The sequence below is a fragment of the Canis aureus genome, chromosome 35 (assembly GCF_053574225.1).
Source record: "Canis aureus isolate CA01 chromosome 35, VMU_Caureus_v.1.0, whole genome shotgun sequence".
Lineage (NCBI taxonomy): Eukaryota > Metazoa > Chordata > Mammalia > Carnivora > Canidae > Canis > Canis aureus.
The window spans coordinates 3,827,658-3,854,792 of record NC_135645.1 but is presented as its reverse complement, the minus strand read 5'-3'; the positions used below and the strand labels follow the sequence as shown (position 1 = coordinate 3,854,792).

Genomic DNA, 27,135 nt, shown 5'->3' with positions numbered 1-27,135 from the left:
GTCTGTCCCCTTCAAGGGCAGGAACAACTGACCTTTCAACGAAAGGTACCTTGATTTGCTCCACATTCGTTCAGTACTTTTTCTTTGAACACCTTCCAAGTAGAAGGTGCTGCTCAGTGCTGCTCATAACTATGTATGAGAGATGGACCTTTTCGTCCAGAAACTTACATTTGAGAGCTCTAGGACATCACCCTAGCGTGGGAACTATGCTGATTGAAAGGAGTGCTAAGAAAGGGCCTTTCACCAGATGACAGCCGTAAGGAGTCATTCCAGCTCTCCAGAGCGCACACAGCCTGGCCATTGAGGCTTGTGGTAACGTACGTCTAACCACGAAGGGGTCCTGCAGATGGAGCTCCCACCAGTCATTTGCTTATCGGGGTGGCTGCCACCAAGAAGAGGTGGTCCAACCCTGACAAATGCTTGACACTCCTTCACTCTGAATTGCCAGCCTAGCTGCTACCTGCCATGAGACAGAATTACCTGAAAAAAAAAAAAAAATCCCACAAAGGCAAATGGGATATTCGTGAAATGGTAGAAAGCCCTTCAATGAACGTGTTTACCAGGCGGAAAACCCAGCACTGACTTTCCATCAGCATAAACCTATTATGTATGTAGCCATACTAGGAGTTGGACGTGCTGACATGGATCTGTACCACTTGGTAAATAGCTACTGCCTTCAAATACCCCTTGCTACCCCTCCCAGTGCTCCCAGATCTCCCCAGCATCTAGCAACTGATGTGTTCATCTCTGGCCCAACAGGGGACCTCCACAAATGCTCCAGTCCCAGGGAAGATGTCAGTATTTTTTTTAACGATTTTTATATATTTGAGAGAGACAGCAAGCATGGTGGGGGTGGGGGTGGGGAGAGCAAAAGGAAGAGGGAGAAGGAGAAGCAGACCCCCTGTTGATGCAGGGCTTGATCCCGGGACCCTGAGATCATGACCTGAGCTGAAGGCAGATGCTCAACTGACTGAGCCACTCAGGCACCCAAGGGCAGATGTCAGTGTTGGTCAGTGACACATAGGGTATTAAATACTTTGAAAATCACGCCTGTACAGGTCTACACTGAGTTTTGAGGTGTTAGCCCTATTCTAAGAGTTGAAGGAGTGTGTCCCTGGGATTGAAGAGTCATACGTGTAAAGTGAGAAACAAGCTTGTCAGACATTTGATGTCCTTGAAAATAATGGGCTAAGCCTGCGGGAGGAGGATTGAGAACTGTTTTTGGCAGGGCAAAGGGAGATGGGGTGTTTATTCTTTCTCTCTGTGGCACTTCAGGCCTCCAACATAGAAACCAAGCAGGAGTGGATCAAGAACATTCGAGAAGTGATTCAAGAAAGGATCATTCACCTGAAAGGAGCTTTAAAGGAGCCAATTCAGCTCCCAAAAACACCAGCCAAACAGAGGAACAATAGTAAGAGGTAACCAGCATCTCTCCCCCCAGCACTGCTTCACATGCTCCGGGAGCGGGAGTGGGGTCGCCCTCTGCTCCCACAGGGGCGGGCGATGCGCTCTGCAGTTGGCACCCCCCTCTGTGAAGTCTTCTTTATGATGAGGAATCTCCTTTTTAAGCATCTCATAAGTTATTGTCAGTTAAATTGAGCACCTCCTATTTCACAGACACTGTTGGGTGCTCTAAGAAGAGAAGGGGAAGTGCATGATGAGCCCCTTCCCTCGACAACCATCCAACAGTTGTATCTCACATGTGGAACAGTTAGACAAGAAGAACCAGTGCCGTCTGTGGGGACAGTAAATGCTGTAAAAATTCATTGAGAAGGGACTTTAGATGAGCGCTAAGGAGTGTCCAGGGAACACTTCAACAGGAAGATAGGCCATGAGTGGATTGTTTAGACAGTAAAGGTAATGGTGGGAGAATGGTGTGGTGGGGTTGTCACTGCAGCCCTTCTGTAACCCTCGAGTCCTCACTTTCAATTATCTGAGATAATCAAGGTGATTGGGCAGAAGGGGACTGATTTTTGTATCCTCACCTCTCTGGGCCCTTCTGAATCCCAGTTGCCCTACCCTGGTGGAAGACTTCCTCAGTGTTTGTTTCTCAAGTCTCCATGTGACAGTCACCTACAATGACTCTTTTAGAGGGCATTTCAAAAGAAAGCATGTAAAAACATCTTGGTGACCTTGAAAACAAACAAACAAACAAACAAACCAGAGTTCTGAGGCTGATGGTCCTTGGTAACAACAGGCTCGCCTCTCCTCCCCTATTCATGAATGGAGGAAATCCCAAAGAGCTAGTTAACCTTTTGGTGCCAACCAGGATACATGGACCTGATGACCTGCAGAGTAGCAGCATTAGTACAAAAGGAGGTGGTAGCCAAAAGAAGGGTATGACTAAGATAGGGAGAGATACGTCCATGGGACAGAAGCCCCAAGACCTGCATGGCCAGGATGAGGTCTCCTCTCAGTGCCGGAAGGACAAATTATGGCTGTATTGGAGGAGGGGTTATTTTTATTTCAGTTGCCCAATATCTAGAGTCCAGGGAAGGGTCGGGGTTAGTTTAGCACTAGAGAGAGGCCCTACTCAGGAAGCCCCTAATTTAATAGAGAAGATAGAGTAGAAATGTTAGAAGAATTCAATGTCCAGGAGCATGCAGGGAAGGATGGATATTCAGGTGAGGTGGGCTCAGGTGTTTCTCCGAAAGAGCCCCTTTTTCCTCCAGTAGTAGAGTCTGAACATCTGTAGAACACGAGATGGACATATCTTAGAAATGCCTCCCACCATTTCTCCGTCATTGTCCTGAAATAAGAGAGTGAAAACCCTTGGCAGACTCTACAGAGAACAGTCAGGCTGTCTGTCATTTCATTAGCTTGGCTCCCAGGAGGTGGGGACAGAGTTGACGGAGGAATGAATTGGCTTGGAGAGCACCACTCCCACTCCTGGATGGGCTCCCCACATCCCCCAAAACTGGCTTCATCTGCAGTGGACCAGAAGGGCCCGCGATGGGCCAGAATGATGGGAAGCAGAAAGTACAGCCAACTCTCAACTGTATGCAAATGGTGGGGAACAGCGGCCCAGATATCTGAAACAGCAGATGATCTAAAAGTCCTTTATTCTTGGTTTTGAAATGCATCACATGATTTCATTTTACAGCAGATCTTCCTTCCTATGAATATGTGGCTTATATTATTAAAAATAAGTTGGCATTTCCCAACCACAAGTGGTGGTGAGAAAGCAGTTGCCAAGTGTTCTAGGTAGGAGAAGACCCTTTTTATGACCAGGAGAAACTGTGTATATATGTATGTATCACATGCGTGCCACATGCACCACACCTGTCCACATACAACAGACTGTAATTGTTTAGACTCTGTGAGGCAGCTTTGTATATGGGGCATTTTGCCCACGTGGTGTCATCCTTAGGCAGCAAGTTCCTAATGCCATTACCTCCCCAGAAGCAGCATTAGGGGTGGGACTTTCATAAGCCACCATGAGAAGAGCTGTCACTTTTTGTGCTAATTTATCCAAGTTCTGGTCCGCATCTCCTTTAGTTTTTCCTGACACTGACCATTCAGCCTCCACTAGTCCCCAGGCGCCTAATCCCCCTTGGTCCTGGCTATGGGTTCATTGCAGGATTTAGATGTAATTCTTAAGCTGAAGAATTGAAGGAATATGTGAGGGGGACAGCTATATGGTCCAGCGACCCAGGAAGGGCTCCAAATGCCAGGAGTGCACTCGAGATTATCTTGCCAGATGCTCAGGAGCACAGCTGACTCAAAAAGCTGCCATGCGGTCTGTGGTCTTTGAGATGGTGCCTTGGCCTTCTGTGTTGATAAAAAGTCATCATAACTAGGCACGAGATCAACAAGACCCAGTAAAATGAAGGAAATAATCCCTTCCTCCATACCCGGGAGTTGAGCTTCCAACATCAGCAACTTCCCAAAGATGATCTCCCCTGGAGGAAAGAACTCACATCATTTTCTTGAACAGGAGAAATACAAATAAAAAAAAAAAATCTTACCAGCTCTGTTTATAGGCCAGCTATAAACTAACCCCCATCCTCTTTCAGTATGCAGAGAAACTATTTGAAAACATTGAACTCTGGGATTGTCAGCCATCCACCAGTCAGCTGAATAGAAGCATAGGTTCTAAGTAGGATGTACCTCTTCCACTGCCTATTATAGACCCATTCCCAGGGAAAAAAATAAATAAATAAATCATCACCTCCTCTGTACCATGGGCCAGAGGAGGTGTGGAGGGGCCATTTTGCCATTTTGTGCTCAGTTATCAGCATAGGGATTGTGTGCTTTTTAAGTGCGAGGGGTAACATCTCTGAAAATCGTACAGGGCTGCTCCCTTTAGTGGGATAATTTTAGACAAATCCCTGCTAGAAAGTGCTGAGGCTCTGCTCTGACAGCCCAGCTGGAAATCCTTGTGTGCTCTAAACCCACAGTGGTTCCCCCCACCCCCACCCCTGTTTTTTTTTTCTCTTCTTCCTGCAGGGATGGAGTGGAGGATGTTGACAGCCAGGGGGATGGGAGCAGCCAGCCAGACACCATCTCCATCGCCTCTAGGACCTCTCAGAATACAGTGGACAGTGACAAGGTAGGACAGTATCCCAACCTTCCTTCCCCTAAGACTTCTTGTTGGCTTAACCACCCCTGGAGAATTGCCCCCAGAGGAATTTCTCCCACTACGGAGCCCAACCTCAGGAGCCAGTTGTCTCTTTGTGTCAGCCAAAGTGGAAAGAGCAGGGCTGGAGGAGGTATGTCACAGTGTGGAGATGTTGTCTGAAAGGTTAGAAGACCAGGTGGTCACCCAGACCTCTCTTGTCATGAGAGTTTAGCAGAAGTGACGAGGGTGTGGTAAGGGTGAAGGATGAGAGGGTCTGGGTCTCCTGTCCTCTGGAGATGCCCCGCCTGGGCTCTGCCTCCTGGGAAGCCCGACCTCAGGGGGCTGAGGCTGGGATAGTTTCCTGAGACCTTGTTCGCTCTGACTGGCTCATATCTATAATGATTGAATGGGCTCATCTAAAGTTAGACCAAGACCACTGATTTGGTAAATGACCACAGAGATGCTGGGTGGTAGGGCCCCTTCTCTGAAGGGGCTCCAGTGGAAAGGATGCCTTCCTCTGGCCAGAGTTCCGGGCTCAGTTTCCAAGGGGCAGAGAAGATCAAGAAGCGTGGAAAGCAGCTTGGAGGGATGTAGTAGTCTTGTGGGAAAGCCTGGTCACTTGGTCTCTTAGATTTTGGAGCAAGTAAGCAGAAGTTAGGAGCTCTGAAGGAGAGGACAAGAAAGAAGATTGTAGTAAAGACCCAGTGTATTTGTTCAAGCCAGGGGAAGAAGTCAGCTGTCTACATTTGTAGCAGGGATGGAAGGATTTTTGTCTCCAACCCTACTCTCATGTGCTTACCTCAGGGTCAAAGAGGGTGAGGTGATCTTTTGCTGCATGTTAGTGATTTTATGAATGAAGGTATGGATTTCCAAAGACTATCTGGCCCTTCTCTATTAAAACCTAGTATGTTGGCCTAGCACGTCAGCCTCAGGCAGCAGGCTGTGTGTCCTTGCTTCATTTTTGTTTTCTACGTCACGGGGTTTTTTTTGAAGATGATCTGCATTCATTAGGATTTTTCCTAATTTTTTTTCTTACTGGGGAAAAACAAAGACTGTGCCCCAGACCTTCCAAGATCATGGTGCTACATCACACTCTAGACTAGTATTCAAGAACATTCGGGGTCATTCTGTCTCACATCCTGCCTCCAAGTTTCTAAGCCATTTTTGACTAACTACCAGAGTGGATGGAAAATTGGTTTTTTTTTTTCCACTTGTCAAAACATACAAAGAAAACTATTCCTGTACTTTCTCCTCTGATCTGTTGTTTAGAAACGTAACCTAGAATATCCTGTGAATGAGTGCTTCTTTTTAAACAGTCAGTGGGTAGGAAGCAAAATGCAATGTTTCCCATGTTCAGAGAGAGCCTATTAGTTTCATGGTCTAGGGGATCCATCCCTTCCAGCTGCTACTCCATCTTCCCATAGCCCTGACTTAGACACAGACACCTGTGCCAGAGCCATTTGTCTTGTCTTTGGCTCCAGCCATTCCTTGTCTTCTGGCAAGATGAGTAAGGTTAGATTAGAACACTTCTGATGGCAGGCATGTCACTATTCATGAAGAATTCTGGTTACTTACATATTATTCTATAAATAAGGAAACTGTGGCCTGGAAAGTTTGGGTGACTCACCCAAGAAAATCCTAGTAGTTAGTGGAAAAGAAGGAACTAGAACCCAGATCATTCTGCTTCACTGTCATATCTTTCTCTCACTCTAAAGGTCAAGGCATGATACTCCCAATGCTAAGACTGACTCAGCTGGTCAGTCTTTCTGCACCATCCGCAAAAACATTAGTCACATATTCTTGAAAAAGCACCCACCACGTGCCGAGCTCTGTGCTGGATACTGTAGAGAGATGTGGGCTATTTGTTGAATGTGAATCCTTATTTGTGTAATTTCCGTCCGATGTGTGTCTCTCGAGCCAGGCTGTTAAGCCCTGATGAGGGCAGGGTTGTCTGTCTGCTTCAATGCTGTCCATGGCCCCGCAGCACACGCTGATGCTCAGGAAGCACTTGTGGAACGAATGAACAGAGGGAACATAGTCCCCGATCTCAGGAAATTCCAGTGTCAGGAGGCAGCTAAAACAGCCGGTCTGAAAGCAGCCAGAAATAGAAACACTGTATTTCTAAATATACTAAGGAAGCCTAGAAGTTTCCTTACCACCAAGCAGAAAGCATCAGTCAGCTGGAGACCTTGGCCTGTCAGGAACAGGAACCCCCAGCTCCCTTCTCGGGCCCTGGGAAACATGGGCAATGAGTCTGGAGATGATGAGAGATTCTGTGCTTTATACACGAAACCTGAAAAATCACCTAGAAATAGTCACACTTTCAGAATAAAACAGAGGGCCTGCTGTGGCTGCACACTGTAATTTAAAATGTTCTTGCTCGTCTGACACGGAAAAGTGATACCAGGACAGCCATGTGTCCTCTTCACCTACACTCCCCTTCATCGGGCAAACATGAAGTGGTATCATTGAGTCCATAGATGTCATCCACAGTGCTAAATCTTCCCCTGACTGTACCAGAAGATCAGGAGAAAGATCTCTGTTGGTTTCCAAGTGGTCAGGTGAACAGACTCTGAAGAACAAGGTCATAAAAATGGACCGATTCAGGTGAACCGAACGAACCATATTCAAGAGATTGGCAAACAAGGACAGCTATGGGAGGGAATAGGGCAGAGTCACCTCACAGGAAGCAGGGTCATTTAACAATGGGTTTCTAGAAAAGACCCAATCCAGAGGAAATAGAACAGTGGCGCTGCTGTGCTGGGTAGACGAGGAAGATGTAACCATGAAAGAGCCATGACAGTCCAGCTTGAGAAGCTGTGGGACCCTCGGGCACCTCCCCAATCACCTCATGTGTATTTTGTGTGCTGTGATGGGGTGGAAGGAGTTTGGACACACCCCGGCGCTTACCTTCTGTGTCCTGTTGTGTGAGTTACTATGCCTTAATTTCCCTGTCTGTAAGACAAATAAATACATTTACTTGGCACCCGTTAGACACTCAGTAAGGGTTAATTTCCCACCATTGTTCTGGGGGAAAACTAAAGGTCAGACACTCTGGGTAAGAGTCCCCAGTTATTTAACCAACTGTGAGGATCTACTTCTTGAGTTGAGTTCTGCTGTCTTCATTCCTTAGCCAACTGTCAGCAGGTTCTTTTCTATTCTACACCTGAAGGGATGTAGTTTCAACTCACCTGTCTGTAAACAGAGCAACTTTGCTCCTCTTTCCATTTGCTAGCCCTCAGAATCTAAGGCTTAGGCATTTGCTGTTAACAGTGGCTCAAGGGTTATTTTAGTGGTTGATGGATTATAATCCATTACCATCAGGTATTCATTTTAATCCTCAAGTTGCAGCATCTCGGGCCAGTGGCAACCCCTGAGCTTTAGATATTCAAAGATGGTTGTCTTGACTTCTCTCCTAATCTTCTGCTTAGAAATCCTCAGTTTCTCCAACTGTTCCTGTGTTCATGTACTTTCGTACCCTCCCATATCCTGGTTGCCTTCCTCTGGATTTCCTTCAGGGTGGAACGATCTAACGTGGAGTGTCTGGAATGGTACAGAATGCTGCAGATGTGCTCTATCTAGTTCATACAAATTCAGCTTCTCGTTCTAGGGCTACAATGCCAAGTCTCCTCCCTGCGATGGTACGTGTGTCTAGTAGTGGTTTACAGTGTTGGCTCCTGAAAGCTCCATGCCTGTTTTCACAGACTGCCCTGGTTGCACAGTTGATTTAGTAACCCGAGTGTTGGTTTGTATCTATTAGATTTTCTCCTGTTTAGTTCCATTGCAGCATTCTAGTATACTTTGAATATAAATCATTTTGTCCAGCACGTCAGCGGGATCTCCCAGCATTAGATAAACATACCGTCTGTGGCTTCATCCAAATTCCTGCTAAAAAGACAAGCTTGAGGGCAGAAGACCAATGCCCAGCTCCTTTTCTCTATAGCAGAGCATCCAGGGTTGCTTACCTGCAGTCCTCCCATGATGAGGAATCCGTCTATTAGTCTTAGTTTTCATTAAATGCTGACAAAACCAGCATGAGTGCTTCAGTAAGTAGCATTAGTCACTTTCCCCCCAAGCTGGTTTGGTTTAACCATCAATGCGTCTGCACGGTTACAGTCTACCTCCCACCTGTCCCACGCAAAAAAAAAAAAAGTGTTATTTCCATGAAGGCAAGTGGGTGTGCTTGCTTTGTTCTGTTGTACTCTGAGCCCCTTTCTTTTCTGTCCAAAAATATGTTCCTGTTCTTCTGGGCATTCCACTATAGAGAGTGTTTGGTCCTGTATGTGTATTATGAAGTGATGGGCCTTTATAACGATACTTCGAAGAAATACAGAATTCTAGAATTCTAGTGAAGTAAGCCTGAGTAACGAGGTGGCAGTGAAGAAGTATCTTGTTTAACATGATGGATGCCTGCCAGATAATTTCCAGCTAATGGCACAGAAGCAGCCACCTGCACAGTGCTGGTCTCTGTGCATATATTTACTGTTTAGGATAGGCATGGCGGGCACGCTCAATAAATGCTTATTGAACTGAGCATCACAAATTCATCCTAATAGAGATACTCTCCAACTAAAAAATCACTATGAATTTCTAGATGTGTCCAGGCAGGAGATGGGGGAAGTTGAAGTGAAATTGAGTTGCAGATGCTATTCTCTGTAAAAATTCTCAGGGCAAAAGCGTTGCTGGAACATCCCAGGGCTGATTGTGATTTAAATGAAGAATTTCAGTAACAAGCTAATGTGATCTTAAGATACAAGGTGGCCTGATGATGGCAATGTTCTGAAGGGGAACAGGGAAATGCATGAAGAAGCCTGCAGATTTCAGGATCTAACTTCATAGTTTTTAAGCCAGTGTAGTAGGTCATGGCCAAATTTTTTTTCACCGACTGGTAGGGAAGACTTGGTTTAGAAAGAGTGAGGGCCCAGCTAAGGGGAAAGTCAAAGGATTCCTACAGATGGTACCTATAGCAAGAGGTGGGGCAGCCTGGCTGCAGGAGCCTTCTGAGAATAGACTTCCCGAGGGCTTCATCTGCTTTCTCAGAATTTGGTGATCCTGACGCCTGCACCTTGAGGGCATTTAGGTGGGCACAAGCCACTAGGTATAAGGGCCGTAGTCAAAGAAAGTTCAGTCCTCGAAGTACATTGGTGAAGGCCCAGCCCCTGCATTGGTGCCTTGGTGAGGGCCCAGCCCCTGCTCGATGCAATGATTCTGCACAACAGTGTCTGGAGCAGAGGAGACATGTGATAGATCCCCCATGCAAGGAGGATTTACTGCCTGGCACTCCCACGCAAGGAAATGGACAACATGCTCCCTAGAGTTTTGAGGTTCCCCAGATCAACTGGGTTTTGCCACTGAAAAGATAACCAGTCATCTGGAATTGTACAGACTCAGCCATGTCGGGACTAATAAGCGTCCTATCAGTTCGCACAAGGTAATATTCTTTGCTTGACAAATTCTTAAAAACTATCAAGATGGTCCCCCCGAGGTTGAGTCTCCAGAGTGTGACTGTGACAGCTTGTGAGATTTACCTGTGGTGCCGGAGCAGATGAAGCACCTGCTAGGGATGCAGCCCATGAAATGCAGTCTCCTAAGAGCCGAAGAGCATGTGATGGGGAGATCCGTTCGTGCTTCTACGACTCTGCCCTCCGTCTCAGTGGGGTCAAAGGGCCCGAAAAATATTTCTTTAGAAGGAGAGATTTCTGTTACCTCCTATCTGGTAACGAAAAGACTTTCTAACCCCAGAACAAATGAGAAGAGTATCTAACTGGAGTTGCAGTTACCAGGGCCTGGAGAGCACGGATCACACACCTAAACTTGGCTTTTATCAGCTATGTGGTCCTGAGACTCAGTCATGCCCCATCTGCCCGGCACGGTGGGTCAGGATTGCCAGAGGAATCCTCGGGAGAGGCCTTCTGAGTCTTCTCAAGGGCTCCTTAGCCACTGCCATCTCCGTTTTCAAGTTTTAAGTGCGAATTGTAGTCTGTCCCCCGCCCCCAGCCCCGGTTCTGAGTTCTGAGTAACCCAAGTCCAGGAGTAGCTTTTGCTCTGAGCGGTTCCTATGCTGGGCAGGGGCCTGGGGCGGCGGGGGGCCAGGTGGGGCAAGGATGCTCCTGCTTCGGGGGAGCCCAGAGCTCCCCCCTGCACCACCCCTCCTGAGCAACGTGCAGCACAGTACAAAGGTGCTGACTTTTCAGAACGGTGATAACGTGCAAGGAGTTGAGGTCACAGGTTTTGCTCGCAATGAAAAGTTCCTCAAATAAATGCCTGGCTTCGGGCTGTTACGCAGGACCTACGGGGCTGAAATACTCCGCGCTGCAGAATGCAGACTGGGCTCACGGGCAGCATCGTGATGCCGTTATTCTCCTTAATATTCTGATTTATACTCCATAGCTCAACCCCCCGCCCCAACCCTCTTCCCCCCAGAGACCTACTTTTTAAAGTTGCCAGTCACCTGGCAGAGCACATAAGTTTCATAAGGGACAGTGGCCCACAAGTCGCCCGGCGCGGGGCCAGGTCGCGGGGGAGCCCAGAAGCCACTCGTGGGGTCAGCGTGGTGGCCCCGAGTGATCGCCGTGCTCCCGGCGGCCGGGCGTCTGCACAGGAGGCGGGGGCTGCAGGCCGTGGCTTGCCAGCGCACTGGGTCCACGTGTGGCGGCGCGGGGCGGGCCAGAGGCCAGGCCTCGCTCAGGGCGAGGGTGGCCCTTGCAGACGGAGAAGCTCAGGAAGGAAAGGACCTTTAGACACCATCCAGCCCCTGCCTTCCTGGGCACGTTTAAAAGAAACACGGTGACTCGCTCGGAGTCACAGAGCCAGCTAGGTAACGGCAGCCCTCAGGCTGAAGCTCCGCTTAATGTCCTGCCTGTTAAACTGGATTAAAAATAGCATTTTTGTAATAACCCTGATCGTTTAACTTGGGGAACCTTGTAAACAAGACAGGACACTATTGCTGCCCCTTCTCCAGCAGCATCTGCACCACCCCGCCCTGGCCCGTGCCAATCCGTGATGACCCAAGTAAAATTTTTTGTTGTTGTTTGTTGAGATTTTATTTATTTATTCACAAGAGATCCAGAGAGAGAAGCAGAGACACAGGCAGAGGGAAGAGCAAGCTCACTCCAGGGAGCCCGATGCGGGACTCGATCCCGGGACTCAATCCCGGGACCCCGGGGTCATGACCCGAACCAAAGGCAGGTGCTCCACCGTGAGCCTCCCGGGCGCCCCAGCCTAGGTACGTTTCTATGGCTCAGTCCAGCGCCTCCGAGGCTGGCGTGCAGCAGAGCAGGGGAGGGACCTCCCCGAGGACGAGTGCCTGTCACAGACCCTTTGGTGCCAGGAACGCATGGCCCATGCGGCGGCCTTGGCGGGAGAGAGCCTCTGCCGGAGCCGGAGCCTCGGGCCTCTCGAGGCCAACCCGGGGCTGGGCTCAGAGCTTGGCAGTGAGTGCCGAGCAGTGACAAGGCTGACCCCTGCCTAAGCTGCCTGGGAGCCCAGCCTAAGTATGAACTCTATTTTTAAAAATCTTGGCGCAAGGAGAAAACAAATTTGAGAGCCAGCCAAGATGGTAAAGTGGATCACCTGGCGGCAGGCCAAGGCAAACAAGACCCGAGTGAGCAGCCTCCCGCTGGACGAGGGCGCGAGCCGGGAGATGGCACCTGCTGGGAGCCGAGGCCAGAGAGGCAAGTGACGGCTCTCGGGCAAGTCCTCCTGGAGTATTTTGCACAGACCTCTTGGCGTATCTCTTACTCTTTTTTTTCTTCTGTGTCACTTAAAAGGCTCTTTCAGTGCAGGACAAAATGACGGAATGCCTATTACCGTAACCGAGGGGGAAAGAGGCTATGAGACGTGTTGTTCGTAGGAAGTTGAGCACCCGATGACTAGAAGTGGCACCAGGTGTCTGGTGGTAGGCCATCCTGGCAGGCGCGAAAATGAACTCTTCCAGAAAACTCAAGGAGAAACGTTGCTGGAAATGAGTATTTGGAGCCACAAGAGCGAGGCTAGAATGGACGGAACAGGTGAAGGGGCCTTGGCAGTGGTGGCTGTGCTCTAGCTGGGGCCTCGCCTAGCTGTGCGTGCTGTGCCGCGGGACACGGGGTACAGGTTCCCTGTGGCCGCGGTGTGGCGTTCTTGGGGAGAGCCTGTTGGATAGCAAGTGGGTCGGTGTCACCCTGTTTCTTGATCTTGAGCTTAGATCGGAAATGCTTGCTTGGGGTTTACCTGCCCGGCGACCTGGTGTCACTTCCCCAGGGCCCACCTGCCTGCCACCACCAGCGTAATGTGGTAGGTAGATAACGGGCACGTGAGGGTCTCGGGATTTGCGGTGTTGGAGTGAGGTGACGTGACCCTTATTGCCCGAAAGCAGGGCCTTGTCAAGAGAAGCACGTCCGAACGTCCTCCGTGGTGGCCCTCCACGACCTTGGCTCAGGACCTGTCCTAGGGGCAGGTGGAGCAGATGCCTTCAGGGGAGCAGCCTGTGTCTGCCCTGCTCTTCCTACTGGGACAAGACTACAGGGAGGGACGCAGCACTATGCACAGGGCACGCCCCCCCCCCCCCCCCCCCCCCCCCCCGGCGATAGGTATCTTTTCCCCGGTTCCAGGCCGACCCTCGCCCCTGCCAGCCCGTCTTGCAGACCCAGCCCTGGCTGCACCAGAGCGGCCTCCTCCTCGTAGCAGTGCTGGTGATCGCTTTTTAGCCTCCCCACATGTGAGGGCTCACAGCTGACTCTTCCAAGTTCAAAATGGTCATCTACTGTCCTTTTTTTTAACACTACTTGGTTCTGTTTGAAGTTGGTCATCGCAGAGAGGTGTGTACACTGACCCCAAGCTCCGGAGAGCTAGTCCTCTAATGCACACGGCCTCTGCTGGTGCTGGCTGTGCAATGCCTAGGGTGTGCTCCCTAAACAGTGCTCTCAGCCCATACCAAGGGCGAGGGTTTATATCCTCTCTGTACTGTATGATGTACTGAAGGGGGGAGAAAAAGCCTCTATCTCTCACAGCTCTGTCCTCTGCTCACCTGCTCACTGGTGTCCTTTCAGCCGCAGGTGTGGGGTTTAAAAAGTCTATCGCTATTTGCTGTCACTTACATACACGTGGAAGGCATGATTTGGTGAGCACCCGAGGAGATGGAAGATTCATGCTCTTTTCTTTTCCTCGGGATCTTGATGGATGCCACCTTTTTGTCTCACAAATTCATCAACCATTTTTTTGAGCTCAGCTATGTGGCAGGCACTGTTCTAGACACACAGGATATGGCAATGAACAGAACAAAACACCTTGGTTTCCTGCTTTGACCTCCTTCCTACTGATGTTAACCTAAATATGCTCAATTTTAAGGCATTTGGAATTCATTGGAATTCATTCGGAATTTTGTTTTAATCTCTAACCTTTGCATATGTCTCTGCAACTGATACTGTTGCGGCGTTAATCTAAAAAGAACGCAGCAATTCTATTAAAAAGATCAGTTGGGAACTCTTGAAGGTATTCCTGCAATATTTAATTCCCTGATTCATAACCATTTCAAATCCAAATGCCAAAAAAAAGAAAAATCCAAATGCCAGATTTCTCTCTCTCTCTCTCTCTCTCTCTCTCTCTCTCTCTCACACACACACACACACACACACACAATCTTTCGGCTCTGAGTACAGTCAGCACACTCCTGATTAGAGAAGGGTTATAGGTTATGGTCATGGCAGGTGGGCAAACATTCTAGACAAAGAGAAAAGAGCAAGAAATATTCAACATTACCCTCAAATACTTTTAAATTTTGTCTATCTCATAAAACAGGAATATTGGAAGGAAGTTGTTTCTTTAAAAAAATATATTATTTTTTTAAATGGTATGAAGGGGTAGAGAGTGGGGACTGGTGTGTTTAGGAGAGGTGATTCGAATTGTGGAATCTGAAATCTGTAATGCATAGTCCAGCTCTCCCCGCCCACCCCACTGCACCCACAACCCACCCCCAAACAAGAACAGTCACAATTTTTATGCCTTTTCCATATGAGATATTAGGAACCTTTATTGCATTCATGAAAAATTTTTTCTTGAAAAATCCCCAAAGAGAAAGATTGTCAGGATATGTTCTCTAACATTTAAAGTCAAGATAGTGCTTCTGACGGGAACATGAAATCCAAACCGCTAGGTTGGTTGTGTTATTTAAAGAGCAAGCTAGTTGGCACAACCGTTAACAAGTGACCAAGTGAAAAAGATCTGTGAGCAGGGAAGAGTGAAATTAGAGGTAAAATAGAAAATTATTTCTTATATATTTGGAAATTATTTCCAATGATTTCATTCTTTTATTCAGAGGAATTTTATTGAGTGTCCACCGATGACAAGGTACCTGGGAGATAAAGACTATGTAAGAACCCCCTCTGTCCTTGCACACCCCAAGTGTCTTATATGTGATTCCAAATGCAGTGGCTATGGACGTGTCTTACGTGTTTATGGAAGGAAACAGTTGTACTTTGCCCTTCCTTTATGCTAGTTGCTCGGCTAAGTACCAGAGATCCTACGAAGGTGAAAGTGTCAGATAAGACACATATTTACCACGCTGTATGCTAGGTTTGGTGCCAGAAGCACACCTGCTTTGTGCAATAAATTTATCCTGGGGAATTGGATGGCTTCTACACCAAAAGGGAAATTTGAGCTTGGCCTGAAAGTTCATCCTCCTTTCTGTTTCTCCTCCTTTGTATCGATTTTTTTTTTTAAGATTTATATTTATTTGAGAGACAGAGATAACAAGAAAGAGAGAGAGAGCAAGCACAAGTCGTGGGGAGGGAACAGGGAGGGAGAAGCAAGATCCCCACTGAGCAGGGAGCCAGACACAGGGCTTAACCCCAGGACCCTGGGATCATGACCCCAACCAAAGGCAGAAGCCTGATCGACTGAGCCACCCAGGCATCCCTTGTATCAGTTTTGATCCCAAAATAGTTATTTTAATCATGGATGATAGATATGTAAAAGAGCGGTACTGCTGATACATCCGTATCAAATGAATGATTTTGTTTTGATGTAGAATTTGTCTTTTTTATTTTTAAATAGGCTATTAGCTCTGATGGGAACTGTTTGGAAAAACAGTATCTTTACCAAAGTCTTCTTATACTACCTCATAATAATTTAATTAAACCTGTTTTTCCTTAAGGATACGTATTCAAGATTTTTAAAATGAGATGATCTTTTGAAGTCATAATAACATGCATGTGTTTCAAAATGTAGGTATTCTACAGAGACACTTTAAAAATATGAATGCTCATGTTTATTTACTCTTCTTAAAAATGTTTAAATAAGTAGTGGCATACAATAAGTGCTGTTTTACTCTTTTTCCACGTAACAAATATGGGTAATCTTATAGTAGGTCATATAGTACTGCTTTATTCTTTTTGATGGCTGCATGGTATTCCATTTCTTATGGTACCATAATTTATTTACCTCGTTCTCTCTTGATGGGTACGTGGGATGTTTCCAATCCTTTGCCATTACAAACAAGGCTGTAATTAATAGCTTTGCACAGATATAGTTTCTCACACTTGTGAATCGTGCATATATTACAGGGCAACTTCCTAGAAGTACAACTACTATACATCAAAAGAAGTTACACTTTAAATTTTGATAGACATTGTCGGATCGCCCTATGTGGATGTTGTCACAGTCTATACTCCTTCCAGTTGTGTGTAAAAGTGCCAGTTTCCCCATAGTCTTGCAAGTGTAGCATCAATTTTTTTTTATCATTTCTAATATGATATCAGATACTCTAAAACAATCCCTATTCATTATTGGTCTTGTATGTTTCGTTTAACTGAGCATATTGCAACTATATTATTTTCTTTTACTTTTATTATTATTTATTATTATTTTCTTTTTCTTTTACTTTTATTGAAATGTACTTAAATACTTAAATAGTATTTAATCTATACGGTTACCCTAATGAGACTTGTGGGCTTGTCTGATTAATGCTAATTATACTTTTGATCCTATGGGTAAAGTACGTTCCTAATTATAAACATCTGGTACCCTTAATACTTAAGATTTTTTTTTTAAGTAAAATACATATGCTGAAAATGCATACAAAGTCCTAGACAATTGAATGGGCAATTATAAAATGAATATGCAGGAAATAATCATGCAGGTCATGGATGCAGGACATTGCCAGCTTTCCAGAAGCCTCCTGTGTGCCCCTCCCTGATCACAGCCCTGTTCTTCTCCCCTAGAGGTAATCATTCTTTTGACGTTCATAATTAATACTGTCCTTGCTTTTCTTTATATTTTTACCTCCTTTGTATATGTCCCTAAGCAATGTAGTTTCAATACGGTTGTTCTTAAATTTAAATGACTGGAATTATACTCGTGTGTGTGTGTGTGTGTGTGTGTGTGTGTGTATCTTGCTCAACACTTATATTTATGGAATTCATTCATGCTGGTGTGTATAGGTCATTAATTTTCATTGTTGTACAGTATTCCTTTGTATGACTATCCCACAGCTTATCCATTCTCTATATGGGATGTTTGGGGCTATTGGAGAAATCCTGCCGTGAATATTCTTGTATATATATCCTTGTGTGCATGTGCTTGAGTTTCTCTAGGGTGTAAAACAAGGAGTGGAATTTCTAGGTGAACAAAAAAGGAATTACTAAGCGATAGGGTATATATGTATATCTCCAACTTTACTAGTTGGTATAAAGTATTTTTCAAAATGCTGGCACCAAATTTACACTCCTACCAGTATATGTGAGATTTTCAGTTGCTCTACATCCCCTCCTCTACTCAATATTGTCAGACTCCAAAATTTGTGCAGGTCTACTGGGGATGTGGTAGTAGCTGCTGTTGGTTTTAATTTGCACTTCCCCAATCACTAATGATTGAACACTTGGAACGCTTTGTTCACGTCCTTATTGAGCCTTTGGATTTTCTTTGATGATGAGTCATTCAAGCCTTTAGCCCATGTATCTAATGAGTTGTCTAGGGGTTTCTTATATGCATTTTTTTGGAGTTCTTCATATATTCTAGATATTAGTCCTTTATTGGTTATACATGTTGTAAATATCTGTTCTCAATCTGTGGCTCGTCTTTTTACTATCTTTCTTCTGTCTTGATAAACATAAAATATGACATTTAGAAATCAATATATTTGTAAGTTAGAGGTTCAGATGATATCACATATGAGACATTTCCTATACTTAGTATTTTAAAATATAATTCACTATTTATTTCTCCTCCAAATAGTATAGCAACATGGAAACTTTATATATAATGCAGGTTTGTGTCAATCCCTAAGCATTCCTCCTCTGTTTTTTTTTTTTTAAGATTTATTTATTTATTCATGAGAGACACACACAGAGAGAGAGAGAGACATAGGCAGAGAGAGAGGCAGAGAGAGGCAGGCTCCATGCAGGGAGCCCGATGTGGGAATTGATCTCGGGGACTCCAGGATCACTCGCTGGGCCAAAGACAGGGACTTATCTGCTGAGCCACCCAGGCTTCCCTCCTCCTCTGTTTTAATGAAGGAAGAAGAACAACTTGACTTTTTGAACTGTACCTGTCTGTTGTCACACATTATATAATAGGTTATGCAGCTAAAGCAACGCAGCGTGTTAGGAAAAAAGGTGATAAATGTACTGGATTTGGAACTCAGTTGTCCAACAAACAGATCCAAGACATAGGGAGGAAGTCTTCGCATAGCAAAACTAAACATCTATATTCAAAGAAAAGCCTCTCAAATCCAGATTTTATATGTAATTCTTACCTTCATGGCCATCTAGTTACCTGGCCCATAAGAAAATTAGAAGGGGAGAAAGTGACTTCTGTCTAGACCCACTAATAGCCACAAAGGCTGAGCTACTGTCAGCAAGAGATGAAGCAGAAAAGCTCTGAGAGCAAAAGCTGGTGGATGAATTAAAACTCTAACAGTTTGGTTCTATATACTGAGGGTACCAAGCAAGCATCATGACTGGGCATGTCTGCGGACTCCCTTGCATTCTGTACTATACCATAATTATTATTCCTGTTGGTGTTTGTAATTGTTAACAGAAGGGGAAATTCTGTTCAACATATGCTGCTTAAGAAGTCAAAGAGAAAAAGATATTCTTAAAAAATGGTTAAACTAGGGAGATAATGTGTTGGTGTTTACCTTTGGTTATCCAGAAAACTTGATGATCTGGACAGGCACATTTCCCAAGGGGTTCTTGAGAACTGAGGTTATGCTGACTGCAGGTTTACCTTAGAGGAATGATTTGTAAAGGTGAATCTCAACTTTTCTCAGTCCCAGTGATTGACTCCACACACAGAGAGAGAGACCGATGACTACAGTCCTTTGGCATTTATTGAGCATCTGTGTGACCCACTCTAGTGCAAGCCACTGTCTTATCACACATGGCTTGTGAATGGAGCGCCTAACTGGTCTGGGGACCTCCCTCCACTCTCGTCTCCACGTTACAGCCAGTATGATCTCTCTAAAATGCAAGCTGTCCTCATCACTTTGTGCCTTCCAGACCTTCACGAGTTTACCTTTATTCTTCGGATAAATATCAAAATCTTCAACATGACCTATGTGGCTGCATGATCGGGGCCTCGGCCCACTTCTCCAGCCTCATGGGGGCCATTCTTCCTCCTGTGTCTTGCCTTGCAGCCTGCCTGGCCTTCCTCGAATGTGCCAGGGTTCATCCCAGCCCAGGACCTATGTCCAGGGCCTGTGTTTTCTCTGCCTGGAAGCTTCCCTCTCTTCCCATGCCAACGTCCACCCCTTTTACCGTCTCTTCTTTGTGATTTTAGTTTGTCCAGACCCACTGCCTAAGTCCCTTCCCCAGGTCACACCTCTCACAACACTCTAGACTGTTATTTCTCAGTACCTGTCACTGTGACCATAAGCATTTTTGTGGCTATATATGGCTGCCTCTTCCACCAGACCTTCCATGAGGACAGAGGGATGTCTGTTTCATACCCTCACCGCGTCACCGAATCTAGCAAAGTACCGACTCGTAGAAGATGCTCGGTAAATATTTGTTAAAGGAATAACTGAAGAACAAATCAACAAAAGGTAACAAACATGTTTGGCAGTGTGGGTGAGAGAGCAATCTAGAAATTGGGACCAAATGTAATTAAGAAAATCAAAATCCTAGTTTGGGAGGATCGGAGAAGTTTCAGCGTTAGACTTTGCTATGTGGGTAGAATTTATCCAGGCAGGACTGGGGAGGGCGAGCAGAGGAAAGCCATTCTACATGGATGAAATAGTAAGAGCCAGTAAGGGAGAAAGGGAATAATAGGATGAGTTTGGGGCGTGCAGAGTAGATATGCCTGGTTGAAGTTCTGGGTTTGTGAGGTGAGCTGTGAAAAATAAGACCAGAAGGATTGCTTGGGTCAGAGCATGGCGGATGCTGCACACCAGTCAAAGGAATTTAGACTTTATTGATTAGCATCCAAGAAACACTACAGTTTGGGGCTTTTTTATTTTTTTACATGACTTCTATCGTCACCTAGATACACCCATCATACTCTCTCATCCCTTCTCTAGACTCAGAGTCTAATGTTACCCATCCCCAACCTTCTGAATCTCATCCTTTGTACCCATGAGTGTATCACTCCAACTCCTCTTCTCCCACATGCTGTCAACCAGCTCCTGTCCCTCTGCCATCCAACACATGCTCCAGTGAGAGCTGCACCTGAACTTCTAGTCCTGTTCTTCTTTCTCTACATCCCCCCCACCTCCAACCACAGTTTGTGTTGCTTCAATTCTTATGTCCGTGACAAAAATGCTAAGATTATAGCTCTGAAGTGACTTGGCTCGTCATGGCAGCTTTCCTATGAATCTATTCACTCACCCCCCTTGTGCCAGGCACTGTGCCAGGATGGAGATGCAGCAGTGAGACAAAACAGACCAGTCCCCACCCGTGTGAAGGCTAAGTTCTCCTGAGGAACCAGAAAACCAACAATCCAGTTCAAGACCAAATGGCTGCATAACGAGCAGCGTTAGTGCTGGGCGCAGTAACGATAACTGGTTGCCTCTGAGTTTCCAGTTGGATGTCTGACTTTTCCCCAGTCTCAGTCTCAAAAAATTACTTCCTTCTGTCCAACCAGCCACCTGGTGGACTTCCCTATCTGGGACAGAACTCCCTGATGGCCAGTCTGTCGCCAAATCCTGAGAACGAGGCCCTCCAAATCTCTGTCACACCACCCTGTCAGGCCCTGGTTACCCTTTGCTGAAATTCTTTCCATAACCTCCTCAATGGCCTCCCTATTTTCTGGGATTTTGCTCCTGAGTGTCATCTTTTCTCCTGACACCAGATTCATCCTCCCAAAGCTGTTCTTTCAATGTCTCACTTGTCAGTTAAAAGCCTTCAGGAGCACATTTACTAGGATAAAGTACAGGCCCCGTCCCCCAGATGTTTCTATAGTTTTCCCTCTGACACAGGACCCTTTAGAGACCTTTATGTGTTATACGTGCTATAATGCACCTACGTTCCATGGAATCAGATGAAACTGCCATTTCTGTGTATCTAAAGAATGGGTGAATATTGGCAATTTATATGTTTCAACCTAATTATGCTTATCAAATAATTGGTTGCCTAAGTGTCTTTCTCCCGTGTTACATTGTGAGTTCCTTGATGATCATATCTTGGTCTTAATGATGCTTACGTCTCCACTGTCTACTATAGCATCTAGCACGTAGGAAATCTTGGCACTTGAATGCCCCCAGTCACATCATGCTTTGCTCCTGCTTATGTCCACCTTCTGTAATGCTTACTGACTTGTATAATCACATCTGCCCCGGCCTGACTCGTGCCTCCTTCATGCAGATGCTCGCTGCTTCTCCCACCATACGTCTCAGCCACCAGCATTGCCCCTTACCCTACTCCCCGCCCTCCCCCCCCACACACACACACACAAACAAGCCAAATATCATTCTTTAACTTTCAGGGCATATGTTATATGTTTTACTTGGTTTTTGCCACACTGTTTAGCATAATGTCACACTCTTTAACAGTGAGTTGAGAAATCTCTATTTCCAGCCCTTCCCCCCCACGCTAGGATCCAGCACCCTGTTTCCAACCATTTGTGGCCTAACTACACTTGGATGATTCTCCTCGCTCTCCTCAGCAGACCTGAAACTGGACTCCTCACCTGCCATCTCCTAGATAATCTTTTCTTAAACCCCATCCACAGCTTTACCTCTCAGCCATCTTGGCTCTCCTTCATTCTTGTTGCTTTTCCTGAAATCATGTTGCAGTGGATCATCAGAGTGATTGCATATTCTTCTTCCTGGCTCTGGATTTTCACGGAATATATAAAATCTATCCCTGGGAGCTTCAAGAGGAGAAGTGTGACTCCCAAACCAGAGTAGCATTCTCGAGTACCTACAGCCTCCTGGGACACAGGCTCCTTCCCCTGGGGCCTGCCGCTCTTCTGGCTTCCTTGCTGTCTGCAAACCTCTCCTCTAATATATGTTTTCTGGTAGATTATCTGTGTGATTATCTTCACTAAGTGATCTTCTAAATGATAATTGCTTTTGTCTACCAGCCATCACAGACATCACTGTGTCTCCAAAATTATTTCTCTGTAATGACAGAACTGTTTCTGACCTCAGGTAGCGTGTTGTTGAATGTTCTTCATTATTAGAATGATTTCAGGAGTCCCTTCCCTCAGCACCTTGTGAGCTATAGCATCATCTTCTAGTTCAGTAGCATTTCCTGTGCATTAGTTTTTATCTCAGCAACTGAGTCTCCAAATCCGTGAAGACAAGGCTCACGTGTGACAGCTTCCGTTATCTGCAGGGCCCTGACATACAGGTAGACATGCTCAGAAAATACTTGTTCGAATGTTTTATGTGTATAACTTCTGTTTTTGTATATCTATGGGTTGTGTGTCTCTAGATGTGTTTCCCATGCACTCTCTAAGAAGTCATCTACGTGGTTTGGGAGGCAGGGATCTCTTGGACGTATCCCCTGGCCATCAGGCCCATGACATTATAAACTATTAAGTCATGGGCCCTAAAAGCTCCTGGCTGCGGCTGGCCAGGTGAAGGACCTACCTACAGTGTATGATTCCCTTTCTTCCTTTGGGAGACTTCTTTTTCCTTCTAAATATAAAAAGACTAATATTTCTGTTTTAAATATAAAAGAGCAACGTGTATGTGCATATATGTTTGGGTATCTGTGCTTATGTATGCATATGTACATATATATGTGGGTATACATATATGTGTGCATGTATGTGTAAATGAAAGAAATACACCAAAATGTAAATAGTGGTTATTTCTGGATGGTGGCTTTTTCCAAATTCTCTATGGCAGGAAAATTACTTTTATTAACAAAGAAAAAAAAACCACTGGATGTCATTTTTAAAGGACAGGAAGGAACACAATTATTAGATGGTTGCTGAGGCCCACCCTTAGCATGAACCAAGGACAAGGGGACAAGCAGGTGCCTCGTAGGAAACAAGGGGCTTGACTCTTCTCGGTATCTCAAGAGGAGGGCAAGTGACCAGAGAGTGAATCTGAGCTGACGTGTAGGATGGGCCAAGATTGTGAGCTGAGGAACTGGAAACTTTGTTTGGTGGCGAAGGTCAGAATCCTTGAACAGTGAAAGGAAAGAGAAGGAAAATTTAGGGGGCGGCTGGTTGGGCGGGTGACAAGGAGATGAAGAGTTCATCAGCATTTCCCCCACCCCACCCCAGTGCAGCTATTTAGTGAGAGTGTGGAAAAGGTGAGGAAAAGCTGAGTAGACTTTCAAGTTCATGAAGAGACTCCATGGCGAGATATGCAGAGGGAGAGACATAAAGCAGACATATTCCAAGTTTGGTTTTAAGCCCCTGTGATTCCAGAGGGGGGGGTTTCCAGACTGACCCAGCATGGGGACGCTGGGACCCAGTTGAGGACACAAAGAGCCTCCATGAAGGACATGGGTCACCCTGTGCGGGCAGCAAGGTTTCAAATAGGAGGTTCACCATTAGGTCAAGACCCAGCCCTCCCCTGGCCCCTCACCTCCCTCTCTCCCTTCAGCTCCCACAGTCTAAGGGCAGAGGGAATGTTTTCTAAGAAGAGTTCTTGGTAAAGAGGCAATTACTAACCTTTCTGAACTTGAAACAAAAACCAAAAAATTACACGAAACAAATATCTCCAAGGATGTTTTTCCACACTGTCTAGTTCCAATTCTCTCAGAGGATTCCCTGAGCGGAGGGAGAAACAGAAAGAGGAAAAACAGGGAGCTGGACTCTTCCCTGCTGTAGCTGATTGCTTTTCGCTGGGGTGGTCCTCCTGAGGTGGGGAGTGCCTGGCCTGGCACTCAGGAGGGAGCGCGCTCTGCACCACCTGCCAGGCCTTCCCACTCATCACTAAGCTCCTAGGCCCGCTGGTCCTCCTCAGTAAGCTCCTAACACGATTCCGGATGAGGAACCCTGGGGTCAGCATAAGCAACAAACAGACATCCAGAAGCCCAAAGGAGACCCTTCAGGCAGAGTAGAAAGCAAGAAAGAACACATAAGAAGGTCACAAGATCAGTCCTTAAAAAAAAAAAAAAAAAAACTAAACAAAAGAGAGACTTCATGGTGTTTACGTCTCTCCTGCGTACACAATTCAACATTTTTACTACTCTGTACCTCAGTTTTTAATTCTGATGGCTACATCAAGGAAAATCTCCAGTCCGGGCTCTAGTTTGACCTTTGGTGTGGAGAAAAGCTCTTTTAAACCAGTTAATATTGTATTTGCCGAGATCCCCATGTATAATGGAAACAAACAGAGCACAGGAAGTTCCCCCTAAGGATAATACCCCCCTGCCTCCTGCTGCCCCATCTAATGGGAAAGGCATAGTCCTTCTCTTAGAAATCCCCGTTATAATTGGGCAGGCCAAGAAAAGCACAAAGGCTGCCTGCAAGGAAACCGTCCAGAGCATAAATAACTGACAATAACAACTGCCTCTCTCACTGGACTCCTAATTTGAGCCTGGCATTTTATGTCTCACCATCCGTTTGGTCCTCACAACAGTTCTCCAAGGTAAGTATCATTGTCCTCATTTTGCAGATGAGGAAAATGTCACTCAGAGAGGTTCAAGAACTTGCCCAAGGTCACACAACCAGAAAGTGAACCAAGATTTGAACCCAGGTCTTTCCGACGCCCACTATGCACACTGTCTTCCATGAGACAAGCTCACTAAAGAAAACAATTGGATAATTCAGGCCAGAGCACACATTATGGCGCAAATGGGCTTAGTCCTATCATTACTAGCCACCCCCCATCATCTGGATGAATCACACCTTAGCCTTCCATGTTCTGTGGATCCCACATGGCGGTCGCTCACTGACCTCTGTGCCTAGCAGAGCAAGGCACAAATCAGAAACGTAGAGGAACTGTTTGTTATGCCTTAACCACGGGAGTAGTAATTCACTCACACTCCTGCCTCACCGGTTTCCCAGTCCATCAGAATCATCCAGAACACGTAGTCTACTGAAGAGGCATTTAAAAATATGATGCAAAATAGTTGCCTCAAGTTCTTTATGGATCAAGAAAGGGTATAAATCTATAATATATACATACGTTCCCCATATGTGGCTATTTTTAAGCTACTGGGTGTCCAGTGATGTCTCTTGTGCAAGTAGGATCTGCAGAACAACTTTCTAAAGCCCGGAAAGCTTATATCCCGAGTGTCTAGTATTAGAATGGAACCTACATTATATTGTACAAAGTACTGATATAAAGGAGTCTGTGTCTGAAGAGTGGGAGATGGGGGAAATCTCAACACAGGCCCCTCCCCACCTAAAGTAAAAGAATACTGGGGAGGTCTGGTTAATAAAAGCCACTGTCCTATTGAAGCAGGTCTCACTGATTCTTGCTCCTCATGAAAAATGCTTAAGACAAGTACTTTCAGACAGTATGTGCTCTGGCAGATGTAAAAATGCAGTTGAAACACTACAAAACTCAGGTTTTCCAGCGATGGAGTGATTGGGACATAGAGAAGGTCTCTGTGCTAAGGATTCCAAACCAGGCAACGGGCAGAATTATGAGGGAAATCTTTCTAAAAGCTAACTTCAGGCCCTACCCTCACCTACATTTTGATTCAAATGCCAAAGGTATAGGATGACTGGATATGGAACCTATATATGAATTCCAAGCTGGGAGTTACTTTTTTAAATAATAGAAATCATTTGCATCTCAAAAAAAATGTAATGGCCTTTTTCCCACACCACATTTCCACTTCCACTGTTCCCATAGTCCTTTCTTTAGGCCAGATTTGTAGAAAAATCATCTCAATGGGATTATGAATGGCTGTCATTTTTAAAGTTAAGAGCTATGCATTGGTGTCCACTATTCTTTCATGTCGCCAACCGGGCCATATAAAATCATGGCTTCCTACATCAGTGTGTCTGTATTTTCTCAGGGCTTTAGAGAACAAAAGTTCAGTGTGCCTACATGTCTTTCTTTCTTGGATGTCTCATGTGTCAGACCATCAGACGGATTTGCAAGTGCACAGAGATAATCACAACTTGAGGCTTAAAAGGGGATACAAAGTTGTCTGCAAAACCTAATGAATACATGTCATGAAGTGATCCAAACCACTTCTAGTTAGGTCCATGGGGACAAGATAGATCCTTAAAATATGTGAGATGCTTTCCAAGACCTTTGGAATCCACAAACACACAAACCTACAACTATCACTTGGGAGATGGATTCTCCTTTACAAGAGGCAACACAGCACAGTGGTTAAGGATAGCCTCGGAGTCCCACCACCCACAGCACCATCTCACGCCCTTCACTTGCCGGTTGTTTGATCCTGGGCAGGGCCTCTCAGCGCTTCAGTCTGCAAAATGAGGGTAATGGTATTACCCACCTCATAACATTGTGGTGCAAATTACGTGAAATGACGCATCCTGGACACTAAGCCTTTTGCTTGGCACAAGCTAAATGGTCAACAAATACTAGCTGTTCATGATAGTGACAGTAAAAATGAGGATGAAAACTAGCCATCTTAATGAATGACAATAAAAATATGTTTTAAAAACTGTCTCTCCCCCTTCAGAATTTTAAGAACCGCATAAAGAACAAAAGGTCAAATTCAGCATTTATAAAACTGTTAAATTCTGCCACCGTGATAAATTCAACAGATCTCATGGCACATTTATAAACTAACTGGTAATGACTGATTCATGGTGTGAGCGGACCAGGGCAGTGGACACCGCCCCTGCACCCCCCACCTCCCCATTAATGCAATGGGATGCAAAAATTCCTAAGACCCTTTTGCCCTGGTAAAGGGGAGCTCAGTGGTCACCAGTACCTTCCATGAGTCACTTCACAAATGCGTGTGTACAGCTCCCGGCTTTCTTCAGGATCTCCTCCCCCTTTCCTGAATCCTAAGTATCCCCAAACTTTGTCACAGCTCAGAGTAACTACCGTTTTAACTTGATGCTCCAGGGTTTTCGCTCCCTTAATGAGCAGATTTTGCCTGGCTGGAGTTCTTACTAAGGGAGTTTGGGATTGTTTTCTCATTTCTATATGGCAAGTATAATGGAGCCTTTAGCACCATCGGCTAAGCCACAGTCAGATATGAGATCATACTCTTCAATTTGTCTTGAACTTTTCTCTTGTTGAGCCATTGCTTTTTAGAATA

The 27,135-nt window shown here is 45.6% G+C and overlaps 1 protein-coding gene across 24 annotated transcripts in view; it reads left to right on the top strand.

Annotated features, from left to right (window-relative positions):
• KALRN (kalirin RhoGEF kinase) overlaps positions 1–27,135 on the top strand; it is a 660,095-nt gene that overhangs the window by 438,729 nt on the left and 194,231 nt on the right. For all 24 annotated transcript variants that reach the window (XM_077884356.1, XM_077884355.1, XM_077884353.1 and 21 more), the window contains 2 exons: positions 1,276–1,418; positions 4,450–4,552. In XM_077884356.1, coding sequence (XP_077740482.1) covers positions 1,276–1,418; positions 4,450–4,552 — 246 coding nt within the window. The remainder of the gene's footprint in view (positions 1–1,275; positions 1,419–4,449; positions 4,553–27,135) is intronic.